This window comes from Passer domesticus, unplaced genomic scaffold (assembly GCF_036417665.1).
Source record: "Passer domesticus isolate bPasDom1 unplaced genomic scaffold, bPasDom1.hap1 HAP1_SCAFFOLD_96, whole genome shotgun sequence".
Classification (NCBI taxonomy): Eukaryota; Metazoa; Chordata; class Aves; order Passeriformes; family Passeridae; genus Passer; species Passer domesticus.
The window spans coordinates 161,488-177,014 of NW_026990190.1; the positions used below are offsets into that span (position 1 = coordinate 161,488).

The 15,527-nt window shown below is 51.8% G+C and overlaps 1 protein-coding gene across 1 annotated transcript; it reads right to left on the minus strand.

Moving 5' to 3' along the window:
- Positions 1 to 8,908: 8,908 nt before the first annotated feature.
- Positions 8,909 to 14,975, minus strand: LOC135293259 (zinc finger protein 541-like). The gene is made up of 5 exons (XM_064407252.1): positions 14,715 to 14,975; positions 14,292 to 14,380; positions 13,675 to 13,761; positions 12,731 to 12,817; positions 8,909 to 8,926 (listed from the first exon to the last, which is right to left on the minus strand). The coding sequence occupies exons 1-5, from the start codon at positions 14,947 to 14,949 to the stop codon at positions 8,909 to 8,911; spliced, it is 516 nt and encodes a 171-aa protein (XP_064263322.1). The 5' UTR covers positions 14,950 to 14,975.
- Between the last annotated feature and the right edge of the window lie 552 nt (positions 14,976 to 15,527).

Sequence of the window (15,527 nt, forward strand, 5' to 3'; positions counted from 1 at the left end):
TCTCCAACTCCATGATTTTGCTCCTCCTGCACCCCAAATTGCCTCAGCTGACTGCGGCTTCTGGGAATTGCCCCTCAAAATGTCTTCGAGAACACAGATCTCCAGGAGGTTTTCAAGGCAGCAGGCTGCAGGACCCTGCGCCGCTGCCTCCAGGAGAGATCTTGTCCCTGCTGGAGCCATTTGGGCTCAGCTCTGCCGCAGCTGGACGAGACACAGCAGGCAGCGAGTGCTCTGCTGCTTGTGAACTCCCTTCTTCAAGGAGCAGCCAAGAAAGGCTGTCCCGCTGCCCGGGCCTTATCAATTCCCTGCCCACTCTTGCCCGCGCCCAAACAGCCGCTTCCTACCGGAACGCTGCCGCCAGCCTGGTGCAGGCAGTGCAGGGCGAGCTCCAGCTGAGCTGCTGCCCCGGGAAGGCCACGGGAGCTGGCCATGTCCAACAGTTCTCTGACTGCAAGCACAACAAAAACCCACCCAAAGTCAGTCTTGAGCCAGCAAAGTGGAAGGCTTGCCATACAAGGCAGAAGGAAAGCACAAGAGCTAAAGCCTGCAGCTTGGAGAGCACGAAAGGGAGAGCAAAGCAAGGGGCAGCTGAAGCAAGGGCCCACCTAGTGCTGCCCCTCCCTTCCATGCAGCTTTTGGCATAAGGAGTGGGGGCCAATCTCCCCTCTTCCAGTGGCACATGCCCCTGACCCATTTGGAGAGCAGCAGAGTTGCTCTTTTTCCTGCTCGGCTGCAGAAGCAGAGCATTGTCCTTACGCCTACCACTTCCACAAGGGAAGATGGGCATGACAAGGAGAGAAGCAGAGCCTGCCAAAAGCTGCCTTTTTACCCAAAAACCAGCATTTTACATGCCTGACTATCTCAGGAGTGGAAGGAAAGCTAGACAGCTACCTCTGTCCGGTTTTTCCATGTCAGGGTCGTCTTCCTCCAAGGGCTTCCAGACCAGGGTTGCAGGCTCTTCATCCTCACTTGGCGGCCCGGTCTGCAGCTCAGGGAGCTCGGCCTGAAAGTCACTGCCAACATTGATGTGTCTAGAGGAAGAAGGAGGTGGACGTAAGAAAGGCAAGTGGTCAAGAGACACCTGGTGTGCAGCCACGGCCTTGGACCAATCCCACCCTGACTCTGAAAGAGCAGCTGTCCTGCTCGCCATTCCTCAAGTTTGCTGTCCTTTAACCCTAGGCCAAAACTCACGGCTTAGTGAGGACTCTTGCTTTCCTTTTCATTGTGCCTCTCCTTTCCACCTGAAAGAGATCAAAACAACGCTCCAGATGAAACTCATTCTGCCAAGATGTGTCGGTAGCCTTGCTTCTCATCCTCACCACTGAAAACCCCAAGCTCCTCTGTCCCAGCTCCTCTCCATTAGGTGTCATTGCTGTGTTTTTCACTTGGAATGTCTGAGGCAGGTCCCTCTAGCAGTCTGCAGATTCCTGAAGAAGGAAAGCTGAAGGGCAGGCACTAGAGTGCCGTGAGTCTTGGGGCCAGTGAGAAGAGCCAAGAGAAAGGCATGGAAGATGCACTACTGCAGGCTTGGGTAGGATGGAAGGAAAAGGTTCTTCAGCCAGAGGGGGCTTGGGCACTGGAACTGCCTCCCCAGGGAAGGGCTCCCAGCACCAAGGCTGAGAGAGCTCCAAAAGTCTTTGGACACTGCTCTTGGGCACAGGCTGGGATTCTTAAGGCTGTCCTGAGCAGGCCCAGGTGCTGGGCTCCATGATCTTTGGGAGTCCCTTCCAGCCCAGAAAATGCTGTGATACTGTGATTGTGTTTCTGAGAAGCACCACTCAAGAGGGCATTTCACAGCTGCCTCTGACCGTGAGGCAGAGCCAGCCCTACCCACATTGAACAACACAGACAAATCTATGGCAATATCTCTCTGGAAAAGAGATGCAAGGCAGGTGGAAAAAAATCAAAAAAGCTATGAAAATAGAATATTGTTCCAGTGTCTGGAAGTGATGTAAGTATGTGAGTACAAAAGAATTGCTGCAACCAGATCATTTTGGAGGATGAAAGCCAGTATTGCAGGACAAGCCCAGCAAACTCCTTGCATGCTCTGATGGGCAGGCATCCCAGAGGAGAAGTCCCGTCCTTCTGGTTTTTGAAGCTTTGCAGCAGGTGTGACCAGAGTGAGGGCATAACAGGATTTGTGGACACTGAACCCCTGAATTCCTTCGGAATGACCAGTTGGTTTTGGGGTCACCACAACGTAGTTTTAGGACTTAAATGGGTGCCACGAACTTCTAATCAGGCGATCAGTAAAGGAGAATCTACAAGTGCACCGTGACAGCTGCCTACGTCCTCTGTGGAAAGGTCTGTATTTCCTCTGGAGGCAGCATTATTCCTGGAGAAGTTGCAGCCTGCTTTCATGTGCAACCTCGTCTGGGGAAAGTGACCACACGCTGTGTCTGTGGTGGTTGGTGGCAGAGCCAGCTGGAGCCTCCTGCCGTTCTGTGAGTGCTTTGGGGGCCCACGGGGATTTTCTTACCTTGCTCAGTGCCAAAGTGCTGTGGGGATGCCTGGCGGCAGACGAGGAGATGAGGATGTCGCTGCAGAAGCCAGCTGTGGCGCCGAGTGCAGAAGGTGGCTGCTGAGGGACAGCCCAGGAGCAGATGCTGCAGCTGCTGCTCCAGCGCTGCTCCACCAGTGTTCCACCAACGGCCGCAGGAGCAGCAGACAAGGGCAGTTGCTATGGGCACAGCCCAACATTCCATGCAGAACCCCAGGGGAACCATGGGACAGAAACAGGGACAGGCCACCTTTGCCCCTTCTACTTCTTCAGCTGCAAGTTTGCTCTGAGGAGCTCCCCATTGGGGCTTTTCCCCTCAGTCCTCTGGACGGGGAAAAGCAGAGCCGGGACAGCTCTGGCTCTCCTCTGTGCTTCTCTGTAAGGTGCCTGCAGCTGAACAGGCAGTGGAGGCTGGCTCTGTCCAAGGGCCCATTCCACATTTCCTGCACTGCAGAACCAGGAGGACTCCTGCCGCTGCCTCTCCTCTGGCTCTGAGAGGAGCTAGAGCTTGCAAATCGTTCCGTGCAGAACCAAGTGCAAAGCTTTCTCTCCAAGTGGCGGCATTCATCCTGCCCCCTTTCTCAATTGTCTGGTGCCCAATAATGTCACTTGATGTTTTCCCTCCTTTGGCCAGCTGAGCTGGTCTCTCACCTCAACACTCCTTCCCTGAAACTTGGAGAAACGGGATGTTTCTCAGGGCAGCTGATGGGGACACACACACTGGGGCAGTGCACCAGCATTGCTGTAGTCAACAGGTCATGCAGAATTTCTAGGTCTCCCTTCCAGCTCCCTTGAAGAAGGGGGAATGTTCATCTCTACTACTCTGGCATTCCTCTAAGGAAGTAACACCAAGAGAATTTCTTTTCCACACTAATGGCCTTCACCTTGGTTTCAATACTTAGGTGCCAGATATGGCAAAACCCAGCCACTTGTATTGCTTTCCTGCCTAAGGTTTAAGCAAAAGCAAATCTTGCTTCCTTCCCAGCCTGCATGTTACACCCACACCAGCCACCTGCTGGGAAAACATCTGGAATGAGGCCCACTGCAAGGCAGATACTTTGTAGGCTCCAGATCCCACCTGCACTGGCTCCAGCAGGCAAGGGCAAGCTTTGGTCACTTCCCAGAAGCAGCCTGGCCATTCCCCCCTGCCTCGCCCCCTCGCCATCCTCCACAGCCCCTGCTGCCAAAGCCTTGCTAGGCAGAGCCATTTGCTGGGCTCGGTAAAAGAGTGACTTGGATTCTTCTTTGGCGCAAATACCAAAGCTGTGAGAAGTGAGAGGATCAGGTTCACAGCCGCTCTGCTTTAGCTAAGGACATTACTGGAGGCTCAGAGCCTGGTCCTTTAAAGAGAAACTGAATCTGAACTGCTGGTGTCTTTGTGGTGCATGTGGATATTTCTTTTCTAGAATCAGAGAGGTTAGAAAAGTCCTCCAAGGTGCTCAAGTCCATCTGTCCCCCAAAATGAAACAAAGTTATGTTGCTGGGCAACAAAAAGGCCTCAACCCACTACTTTTATCCCAGCAAGTACAGTGAGACAAGAGCACTCCTTTAGATCCAATGCACTGAATTCAGCAAAGCCTCCCCAGCCACTCCCAGCTGAGATGTTCAGGACTCAAAGGAGGAAGCTCCACCATGATTTCATTGGCAGTAACGGGGACACGCCTCTGGAAGTGCTGCCAGCTGAGCCAGGGGCTGGGCCTGGGGGGGACTCATGTGCCCCCATTGCTCTCTCAGGGCAAATGCCGTGTTTCCAACACCAAGGAAATGTAAGGAATACTGCCTCCAGGAATTTAATACAGACAAGAAGGCAAAATGGAACAAACTTTGGTTTAATGATATAGACAGATCGTGCCTCAACAAAGACAAAAAGGGGAAAGTTGAAGCATAACAAACACCAAACCTTTTACACTTATTGCTAAATCTAACACTACTACTACATCTTTAAAATACTAATGTATCTTAACTAATAAACAGAGAGATTCCTAACAGGTAAACTAAAAGAAGAATAAAGAATCCTAAAAACTTGAAAAACAATCTTATTTCTATCTAGTCCTCTTGACGCCTAACTCTTGCTAGCCTGGGGCAAATGCAGGGCTAATTTGGCCTTTTCTTCTTGGGGAGAGGCTGTGCATCCTTGCGTGGGCGATGTCTTCTCCTGTGCTTGTTCCTTTCCTCGATGGTTTCAAACTCCCTGGAAGACAGGAAACAAACCATGCATTGTTAACTTCATACACACCATTAAGTCAAGCGCCGAGATCTCCCTTTTTGGATGAATTTCCATCTTTTCAGGCTGTTACGTATTTATTAAATTGATCAGCACCATGAGTCTGATCTTTCTGGTTTCAATTCTTTGAAATGTCTTCCTCCTTTTGCTTGATCCTAGGTTTAATTGGATCAGCAGCATCAAAGCAAGCTTTGATGCATGTGTTCCTGCTTGTATGAACTGTGTCTTGTTGGGGCATGGCAAGGTTTCACTGGGAATGCTGGGTTTGAAGGAAGCTGTTTGGGTGTCAAGTGGGCTGTAAGCTTGAGCAGGGCTGCCAGGGGCGATCCTGCAAGTGGCCTCAGCTTGCCCTGTGGTGCCTTTGGAAAGGGTCAGCGTGCTTTAGGCCAAAGGGGCAGCTGGGAGCAGAAGGAGGAGGAGCTTGCGCACCGTTGGCACTGCCCGCACGGAAAGGGGCCTCCCGCCGGCTGGGACGGCTGGCGCGGTTGGCAGCAGGGACACTCCGCGCTGCCAGCCCGCTTGCGGCTTCTCTTCCCGGTCTCCCCAGTCTCCTTCCTGGGAGGCCTTTTCCTCCTCTTCCGTTTGCCCGCAGTCTGGAAATCAAAGAATCCTTATCAGTGCTTCCTTCCTCTCAGAAAGCTGAGACGCTCACAGCGTCCACCCCAAAAATCTATCGGCCTAAGCAAATTCTTCCAAACCCCGAAGAGCTGAGAAAAGGGCTGGATATGGCAGTGGGCTGCGGCAGGCTGCCAACCCAGCACTTGGAGGAAAATACTCCCCTTTCCTACAGCTCTAAGCGGGTGGGATAAATACGTGCCTATCTCTAGTTCTACATGTCTTATTTCTACCTCTCTGCCTAACATCTATTTATCTCTGGTTTTCCTCCTCACATGTCTAGGGCATGTCTTTTACATTCAGTCACACTAGTGAAGACACATGATTACCCATTTTCTCCTACCCAAAATAATCTCTCTCTCTCCCTCTCTCTGTCTCTCTCTGTGAAGCAAATTGCTGTTTGCTGGTAAGGAAAGTATTAAAGGTGCCATAGCACCAGCAGCTCTTTCTTGAGGATACGCTGGGGTGCTACAAAAGATCTCTAAAATTTGGCAGCATCTCCATGAAGGCGGCCCAGTTGGCTGATGTTAGCAAGCAGTGGGGAATGAAGGGTCTGATAGGAATCTGAGGGTGCCAGCCCTTGAGAAACCGATTTGTAGAGAGTCAAAGCCCATTTTGGTGGCGGTGCTGCTTCGTTTGGTCAAGGTTATGCTCCACAATTCTGTATTTCAGGGCAGCAGCACAAGAAAGCCCCGGGCAGCACCTGCTGCGCCTCTCCTGCTGCGTGGGACCAAGGGAGCCAGGCAAAGCGGTGTCTGGCATGGCTTGCCGCAGGGTTTGTGCCCTTCTGCCAGTTTCTTGACCCTGCTGGCATGTCTGGATTTTCTTCCCACTCACCTGAGCAAGAGTGCTGCTGGCAAGTTTCTGCTCTTTTTTCCAGCAGTAGTAGTACTCCACACACTGTGCCACGGTCTTACTTGGGATCTGTTGTGAAAAGCAAAAGAAGGAATCTGAAACGGCCGTCCTGTAGGGTGCATTGGAGAACAATGAGAATACAGAGTAAAGTAGGAATTAAAGTCATGGAGAAAATTGAGGAGGGTGTAAAATGAAATCAATATGCAGGAGTCAGAGAGGCATTATGCAATGTAATAAACCGAGTATTGTGCTATGTGGTAACACATATAATGCACAGATCAACACCAAGTCCCCCTAGCAGAGTTCTTCTTTGCCCTGTTCACTGCGGTTATCCCAGCACAAGGTGTTGTGGAAGCAACAGCACACCTGGGAGACAAGTCTGACAGAACAGAGCTTTGTCTTCCAAAACAGCCTGGAGAGAAGGGCTGCAGAGGCAGGATCATCATTTTCACGCAGGCCTTCCATGTCCTGTTCTGTGACTACTTTAACAGTTTTGGTACTTGAGAAGAGAGGGACATAGGTGCAGTATTTGGTACCAGCAATAATTAACATGTCCCTTCTGATGATCTGCCAAGGTGAGAAATGTCCTGTGGCTTTACCTGCTTCTGGATGAGATGGAAATCCTTGCCGTAGGTGTGGAAAGCCTTTTGGAAGGCCTCCTTCTCCTCAGGTGTCCATCTATCAGAGCCTGGCAAGAAAAAGCAGCAGCTGAATTGATCCCTCTAGCCACTTGAAGCAGATCCCACTGGCTGCCGAAAGCAAGCTGGCACCAGCCATCATTAACGTGTGTGCATGTCTGCTCCCTCAGAAGGTGATGAAGACGAGAGCAGGCATTCCCCAGGGAAAAAAGCATGGAAAACGAGTCAAGCTGAAGGAGTAGATGCTGGTGCTTTCCCCGTCCCCAGAGAAGGTGAGATCTTGTGCTAGTTTAAAGCACAACTAATTGAAGCAGAAATGCTTGACACGGCCATTAAGGGCACGGCAGCATGTGTCAGAGAAGGAAGAAGCTGGGCTTAGGTTACCTGCATAATGATAATCAGCCAAGGGATGGTCTTGAGCTGTTGGAGGCCCCCCCGAGAGCAACATCTCCAGAGCCTCCTGCAAGATGCAAAGGAAAATGCTTGAGCTGCCCCACAACACAAAAAAGGAGCCAAACCCCACCCATGCTGCTTTCAGCCGCTTTGCCTCTTCAGCTGAGGATTCAGGCCACTGGCTCTCATATGGGTCAAAGATTGTGCTTTGCTCCCAGTCCCTCATTTCTGCTGCCCAGCCCGTGGCTCCTGCTCCCCAAGGGTAGCATTTTCCTCTCCAACTCCATGATTTTGCTCCTCCTGCACCCCAAATTGCCTCAGCTGACTGAGGCTTCTGGGAATTGCCCCTCAAAACGTCTTCGAGAACACAGATCTCCAGGAGGTTTTCAAGGCAGCAGGCTGCAGGACCCTGCGCCGCTGCCTCCAGGAGAGATCTTGTCCCTGCTGGAGCCATTTGGGCTCAGCCCTGCCGCAGCTGGACGAGACACAGCAGGCAGCGAGTGCTCTGCTGCTTGTGAACTCCCTTCTTCAAGGAGCAGCCAAGAAAGGCTGTCCCGCTGCCCGGGCCTTATCAATTCCCTGCCCACTCTTGCCCGCGCCCAAACAGCCGCTTCCTACCGGAACGCTGCCGCGAGCCTGGTGCAGGCAGTGCAGGGCGAGCTCCAGCTGAGCTGCTGCCCTGGGAAGGCCACGGGAGCTGGCCATGTCCAACAGTTCTCTGACTGCAAGCACAACAAAAACCCACCCAAAGTCAGTCTTGAGCCAGCAAAGTGGAAGGCTTGCCATACAAGGCAGAAGGAAAGCACAAGAGCTAAAGCCTGCAGCTTGGAGAGCACGAAAGGGAGAGCAAAGCAAGGGGCAGCTGAAGCAAGGGCCCACCTAGTGCTGCCCCTCCCTTCCATGCAGCTTTTGGCATAAGGAGTGGGGGCCAATCTCCCCTCTTCCAGTGGCACATGCCCCTGACCCATTTGGAGAGCAGCAGAGTTGCTCTTTTTCCTGCTCGGCTGCAGAAGCAGAGCATTGTCCTTACGCCTACCACTTCCACAAGGGAAGATGGGCATGACAAGGAGAGAAGCAGAGCCTGCCAAAAGCTGCCTTTTTACCCAAAAACCAGCATTTTACATGCCTGACTATCTCAGGAGTGGAAGGAAAGCTAGACAGCTACCTCTGTCCGGTTTTTCCAGGTCAGGGTCATCTTCCTCCAAGGGCTTCCAGACCAGGGTTGCAGGCTCTTCATCCTCACTTGGCGGCCCGGTCTGCAGCTCAGGGAGCTCGGCCTGAAAGTCACTGCCAACATTGATGTGTCTAGAGGAAGAAGGAGGTGGACGTAAGAAAGGCAAGTGGTCAAGAGACACCTGGTGTGCAGCCACGGCCTTGGACCAATCCCACCCTGACTCTGAAAGAGCAGCTGTCCTGCTCGCCATTCCTCAAGTTTGCTGTCCTTTAACCCTAGGCCAAAACTCACGGCTTAGTGAGGACTCTTGCTTTCCTTTTCATTGTGCCTCTCCTTTCCACCTGAAAGAGATCAAAACAACGCTCCAGATGAAACTCATTCTGCCAAGATGTGTCGGTAGCCTTGCTTCTCATCCTCACCACTGAAAACCCCAAGCTCCTCTGTCCCAGCTCCTCTCCATTAGGTGTCATTGCTGTGTTTTTCACTTGGAATGTCTGAGGCAGGTCCCTCTAGCAGTCTGCAGCTTCCTGAAGAAGGAAAGCTGAAGGGCAGGCACTAGAGTGCCGTGAGTCTTGGGGCCAGTGAGAAGAGCCAAGAGAAAGGCATGGAAGATGCACTACTGCAGGCTTGGGTTGGATGGAAGGAAAAGGTTCTTCAGCCAGAGGGGGCTTGGGCACTGGAAGTGCCTCCCCAGGGAAGGGCTCCCAGCACCAAGGCTGAGAGAGCTCCAAAAGTCTTTGGACACTGCTCTTGGGCACAGGCTGGGATTCTTAAGGCTGTCCTGAGCAGGCCCAGGTGCTGGGCTCCATGATCTTTGGGAGTCCCTTCCAGCCCAGAAAATGCTGTGATACTGTGATTGTGTTTCTGAGAAGCACCACTCAAGAGGGCATTTCACAGCTGCCTCTGACCGTGAGGCAGAGCCAGCCCTACCCACATTGAACAACACAGACAAATCTAGAGCAATATCTCTCTGGAAAAGAGATGCAAGGCAGGTGGAAAAAAAATCAAAAAAGCTATGAAAATAGAATATTGTTCCAGTGTCTGGAAGTGATGTAAGTATGTGAGTACAAAAGAATTGCTGCAACCAGATCATTTTGGAGGATGAAAGCCAGTATTGCAGGACAAGCCCAGCAAACTCCTTGCATGCTCTGATGGGCAGGCATCCCAGAGGAGAAGTCCCGTCCTTCTGGTTTTTGAAGCTTTGCAGCAGGTGTGACCAGAGTGAGGGCATAACAGGATTTGTGGACACTGAACCCCTGAATTCCTTCGGAATGACCAGTTGGTTTTGGGGTCACCACAACGTAGTTTTAGGACTTAAATGGGTGCCACGAACTTCTAATCAGGCGATCAGTAAAGGAGAATCTACAAGTGCACCGTGACAGCTGCCTACGTCCTCTGTGGAAAGGTCTGTATTTCCTCTGGAGGCAGCATTATTCCTGGAGAAGTTGCAGCCTGCTTTCATGTGCAACCTCGTCTGGGGAAAGTGACCACACGCTGTGTCTGTGGTGGTTGGTGGCAGAGCCAGCTGGAGCCTCCTGCCGTTCTGTGAGTGCTTTGGGGGCCCACGGGGATTTTCTTACCTTGCTCAGTGCCAAAGTGCTGTGGGGATGCCTGGCGGCAGACGAGGAGATGAGGATGTCGCTGCAGAAGCCAGCTGTGGCGCCGAGTGCAGAAGGTGGCTGCTGAGGGACAGCCCAGGAGCAAATGCTGCAGCTGCTGCTCCAGCGCTGCTCCACCAGTGTTCCACCAACGGCCGCAGGAGCAGCAGACAAGGGCAGTTGCTACGGGCACAGCCCAACATTCCATGCAGAACCCCGGGGGAACCATGGGACAGAAACAGGGACAGGCCACCTTTGCCCCTTCTACTTCTTCAGCTGCAAGTTTGCTCTGAGGAGCTCCCCATTGGGGCTTTTCCCCTCAGTCCTCTGGACATGGAAAAGCAGAGCCGGGACAGCTCTGGCTCTCCTCTGTGCTTCTCTGTAAGGTGCCTGCAGCTGAACAGGCAGTGGAGGCTGGCTCTGTCCAAGGGCCCATTCCACATTTCCTGCACTGCAGAACCAGGAGGACTCCTGCCGCTGCCTCTCCTCTGGCTCTGAGAGGAGCTAGAGCTTGCAAATTGTTCCGTGCAGAACCAAGTGCAAAGCTTTCTCTCCAAGTGGCGGCATTCATCCTGCCCCCTTTCTCAATTGTCTGGTGCCCAATAATGTCACTTGATGTTTTCCCTCCTTTGGCCAGCTGAGCTGGTCTCTCACCTCAACACTCCTTCCCTGAAACTTGGAGAAACGGGATGTTTCTCAGGGCAGCTGATGGGGACACACACACTGGGGCAGTGCACCAGCATTGCTGTAGTCAACAGGTCATGCAGAATTTCTAGGTCTCCCTTCCAGCTCCCTTGAAGAAGGGGGAATGTTCATCTCTACTACTCTGGCATTCCTCTAAGGAAGTAACACCAAGAGAATTTCTTTTCCACACTAATGGCCTTCACCTTGGTTTCAATACTTAGGTGCCAGATATGGCAAAACCCAGCCACTTGTATTGCTTTCCTGCCTAAGGTTTAAGCAAAAGCAAATCTTGCTTCCTTCCCAGCCTGCATGTTACACCCACACCAGCCACCTGCTGGGAAAACATCTGGAATGAGGCCCACTGCAAGGCAGATACTTTGTAGGCTCCAGATCCCACCTGCACTGGCTCCAGCAGGCAAGGGCAAGCTTTGGTCGCTTCCCAGAAGCAGCCTGGCCATTCCCCCCTGCCTCGCCCCCTCGCCATCCTCCACAGCCCCTGCTGCCAAAGCCTTGCTAGGCAGAGCCATTTGCTGGGCTCGGTAAAAGAGTGACTTGGATTCTTCTTTGGCGCAAATACCAAAGCTGTGAGAAGTGAGAGGATCAGGTTCACAGCCGCTCTGCTTTAGCTAAGGACATTACTGGAGGCTCAGAGCCTGGTCCTTTAAAGAGAAACTGAATCTGAACTGCTGGTGTCTTTGTGGTGCATGTGGATATTTCTTTTCTAGAATCAGAGAGGTTAGAAAAGTCCTCCAAGGTGCTCAAGTCCATCTGTCCCCCAAAATGAAACAAAGTTATGTTGCTGGGCAACAAAAAGGCCTCAACCCACTACTTTTATCCCAGCAAGTACAGTGAGACAAGAGCACTCCTTTAGATCCTGTGCACTGAATTCAGCAAAGCCTCCCCAGCCACTCCCAGCTGAGATGTTCAGGACTCAAAGGAGGAAGCTCCACCATGATTTCATTGGCAGTAACGGGGACACGCCTCTGGAAGTGCTGCCAGCTGAGCCAGGGGCTGGGCCTGGGGGGGACTCATGTGCCCCCATTGCTCTCTCAGGGCAAATGCCGTGTTTCCAACACCAAGGAAATGTAAGGAATACTGCCTCCAGGAATTTAATACAGACAAGAAGGCAAAATGGAACAAACTTTGGTTTAATGATATAGACAGATCGTGCCTCAACAAAGACAAAAAGGGGAAAGTTGAAGCATAACAAACACCAAACCTTTTACACTTATTGCTAAATCTAACACTACTACTACATCTTTAAAATACTAATGTATCTTAACTAATAAACAGAGAGATTCCTAACAGGTAAACTAAAAGAAGAATAAAGAATCCTAAAAACTTGAAAAACAATCTTATTTCTATCTAGTCCTCTTGACGCCTAACTCTTGCTAGCCTGGGGCAAATGCAGGGCTAATTTGGCCTTTTCTTCTTGGGGAGAGGCTGTGCATCCTTGCGTGGGCGATGTCTTCTCCTGTGCTTGTTCCTTTCCTCGATGGTTTCAAACTCCCTGGAAGACAGGAAACAAACCATGCATTGTTAACTTCATACACACCATTAAGTCAAGCGCCGAGATCTCCCTTTTTGGATGAATTTCCATCTTTTCAGGCTGTTACGTATTTATTAAATTGATCAGCACCATGAGTCTGATCTTTCTGGTTTCAATTCTTTGAAATGTCTTCCTCCTTTTGCTTGATCCTAGGTTTAATTGGATCAGCAGCATCAAAGCAAGCTTTGATGCATGTGTTCCTGCTTGTATGAACTGTGTCTTGTTGGGGCATGGCAAGGTTTCACTGGGAATGCTGGGTTTGAAGGAAGCTGTTTGGGTGTCAAGTGGGCTGTAAGCTTGAGCAGGGCTGCCAGGGGCCATCCTGCAAGTGGCCTCAGCTTGCCCTGTGGTGCCTTTGGAAAGGGTCAGCGTGCTTTAGGCCAAAGGGGCAGCTGGGAGCAGAAGGAGGAGGAGCTTGCGCACCGTTGGCACTGCCCGCACGGAAAGGGGCCTCCCGCCGGCTGGGGCGGCTGGCGCGGTTGGCAGCAGGGACACTCCGCGCTGCCAGCCCGCTTGCGGCTTCTCTTCCCGGTCTCCCCAGTCTCCTTCCTGGGAGGGCTTTTCCTCCTCTTCCGTTTGCCCGCAGTCTGGAAATCAAAGAATCCTTATCAGTGCTTCCTTCCTCTCAGAAAGCTGGAATTCACAGCATCCACCCCAAAAATCTATCGGCCTAAGCAAATTCTTCCAAACCCCGAAGAGCTGAGAAAAGGGCTGGATATGGCAGTGGGCTGCGGCAGGCTGCCAACCCAGCACTTGGAGGAAAATACTCCCCTTTCCTACAGCTCTAAGCGGGTGGGATAAATACGTGCCTATCTCTAGTTCTACATGTCTTATTTCTACCTCTCTGCCTAACATCTATTTATCTCTGGTTTTCCTCCTCACATGTCTAGGGCATGTCTTTTACATTCAGTCACACTAGTGAAGACACATGATTACCCATTTTCTCCTACCCAAAATAATCTCTCTCTCTCCCTCTCTCTGTCTCTCTCTGTGAAGCAAATTGCTGTTTGCTGGTAAGGAAAGTATTAAAGGTGCCATAGCACCAGCAGCTCTTTCTTGAGGATACGCTGGGGTGCTACAAAAGATCTCTAAAATTTGGCAGCATCTCCATGAAGGCAGCCCAGATGGCTGATGTTAGCAAGCAGTGGGGAATGAAGGGTCTGATAGGAATCTGAGGGTGCCAGCCCTTGAGAAACCGATTTGTAGAGAGTCAAAGCCCATTTTGGTGGCGGTGCTGCTTCGTTTGGTCAAGGTTATGCTCCACAATTCTGTATTTCAGGGCAGCAGCACAAGAAAGCCCCGGGCAGCACCTGCTGCGCCTCTCCTGCTGCGTGGGACCAAGGGAGCCAGGCAAAGCGGTGTCTGGCATGGCTTGCAGCAGGGTTTGTGCCCTTCTGCCAGTTTCTTGACCCTGCTGGCATGTCTGGATTTTCTTCCCACTCACCTGAGCAAGAGTGCTGCTGGCAAGTTTCTGCTCTTTTTTCCAGCAGTAGTAGTACTCCACACACTGTGCCACGGTCTTACTTGGGATCTGTTGTGAAAAGCAAAAGAAGGAATCTGAAACGGCCGTCCTGTAGGGTGCATTGGAGAACAATGAGAATACAGAGTAAAGTAGGAATTAAAGTCATGGAGAAAATTGAGGAGGGTGTAAAATGAAATCAATATGCAGGAGTCAGAGAGGCATTATGCAATGTAATAAACCGAGTATTGTGCTATGTGGTAACACATATAATGCACAGATCAACACCAAGTCCCCCTAGCAGAGTTCTTCTTTGCCCTGTTCACTGCGGTTATCCCAGCACAAGGTGTTGTGGAAGCAACAGCACACCTGGGAGACAAGTCTGACAGAACAGAGCTTTGTCTTCCAAAACAGCCTGGAGAGAAGGGCTGCAGAGGCAGGATCATCATTTTCACGCAGGCCTTCCATGTCCTGTTCTGTGACTACTTTAACAGTTTTGGTACTTGAGAAGAGAGGGACATAGGTGCAGTATTTGGTACCAGCAATAATTAACATGTCCCTTCTGATGATCTGCCAAGGTGAGAAATGTCCTGTGGCTTTACCTGCTTCTGGATGAGATGGAAATCCTTGCCGTAGGTGTGGAAAGCCTTTTGGAAGGCCTCCTTCTCCTCAGGTGTCCATCTATCAGAGCCTGGCAAGAAAAAGCAGCAGCTGAATTGATCCCTCTAGCCACTTGAAGCAGATCCCACTGGCTGCCGAAAGCAAGCTGGCACCAGCCATCATTAACGTGTGTGCATGTCTGCTCCCTCAGAAGGTGATGAAGACGAGAGCAGGCATTCCCCAGGGAAAAAAGCATGGAAAACGAGTCAAGCTGAAGGAGTAGATGCTGGTGCTTTCCCCGTCCCCAGAGAAGGTGAGATCTTGTGCTAGTTTAAAGCACAACTAATTGAAGCAGAAATGCTTGACACGGCCATTAAGGGCACGGCAGCATGTGTCAGAGAAGGAAGAAGCTGGGCTTAGGTTACCTGCATAATGATAATCAGCCAAGGGATGGTCTTGAGCTGTTGGAGGCCCCCCCGAGAGCAACATCTCCAGAGCCTCCTGCAAGATGCAAAGGAAAATGCTTGAGCTGCCCCACAACACAAAAAAGGAGCCAAACCCCACCCATGCTGCTTTCAGCCGCTTTGCCTCTTCAGCTGAGGATTCAGGCCACTGGCTCTCATATGGGTCAAAGATTGTGCTTTGCTCCCAGTCCCTCATTTCTGCTGCCCAGCCCGTGGCTCCTGCTCCCCAAGGGTAGCATTTTCCTCTCCAACTCCATGATTTTGCTCCTCCTGCACCCCAAATTGCCTCAGCTGACTGAGGCTTCTGGGAATTGCCCCTCAAAACGTCTTCGAGAACACAGATCTCCAGGAGGTTTTCAAGGCAGCAGGCTGCAGGACCCTGCGCCGCTGCCTCCAGGAGAGATCTTGTCCCTGCTGGAGCCATTTGGGCTCAGCCCTGCCGCAGCTGGACGAGACACAGCAGGCAGCGAGTGCTCTGCTGCTTGTGAACTCCCTTCTTCAAGGAGCAGCCAAGAAAGGCTGTCCCGCTGCCCGGGCCTTATCAATTCCCTGCCCACTCTTGCCCGCGCCCAAACAGCCGCTTCCTACCGGAACGCTGCCGCGAGCCTGGTGCAGGCAGTGCAGGGCGAGCTCCAGCTGAGCTGCTGCCCTGGGAAGGCCACGGGAGCTGGCCATGTCCAACAGTTCTCTGACTGCAAGCACAACAAAAACCCACCCAAAGTCAGTCTTGAGCCAGCAAAGTGGAAGGCTTGCCATACAAGGCAGAAGGAAAGC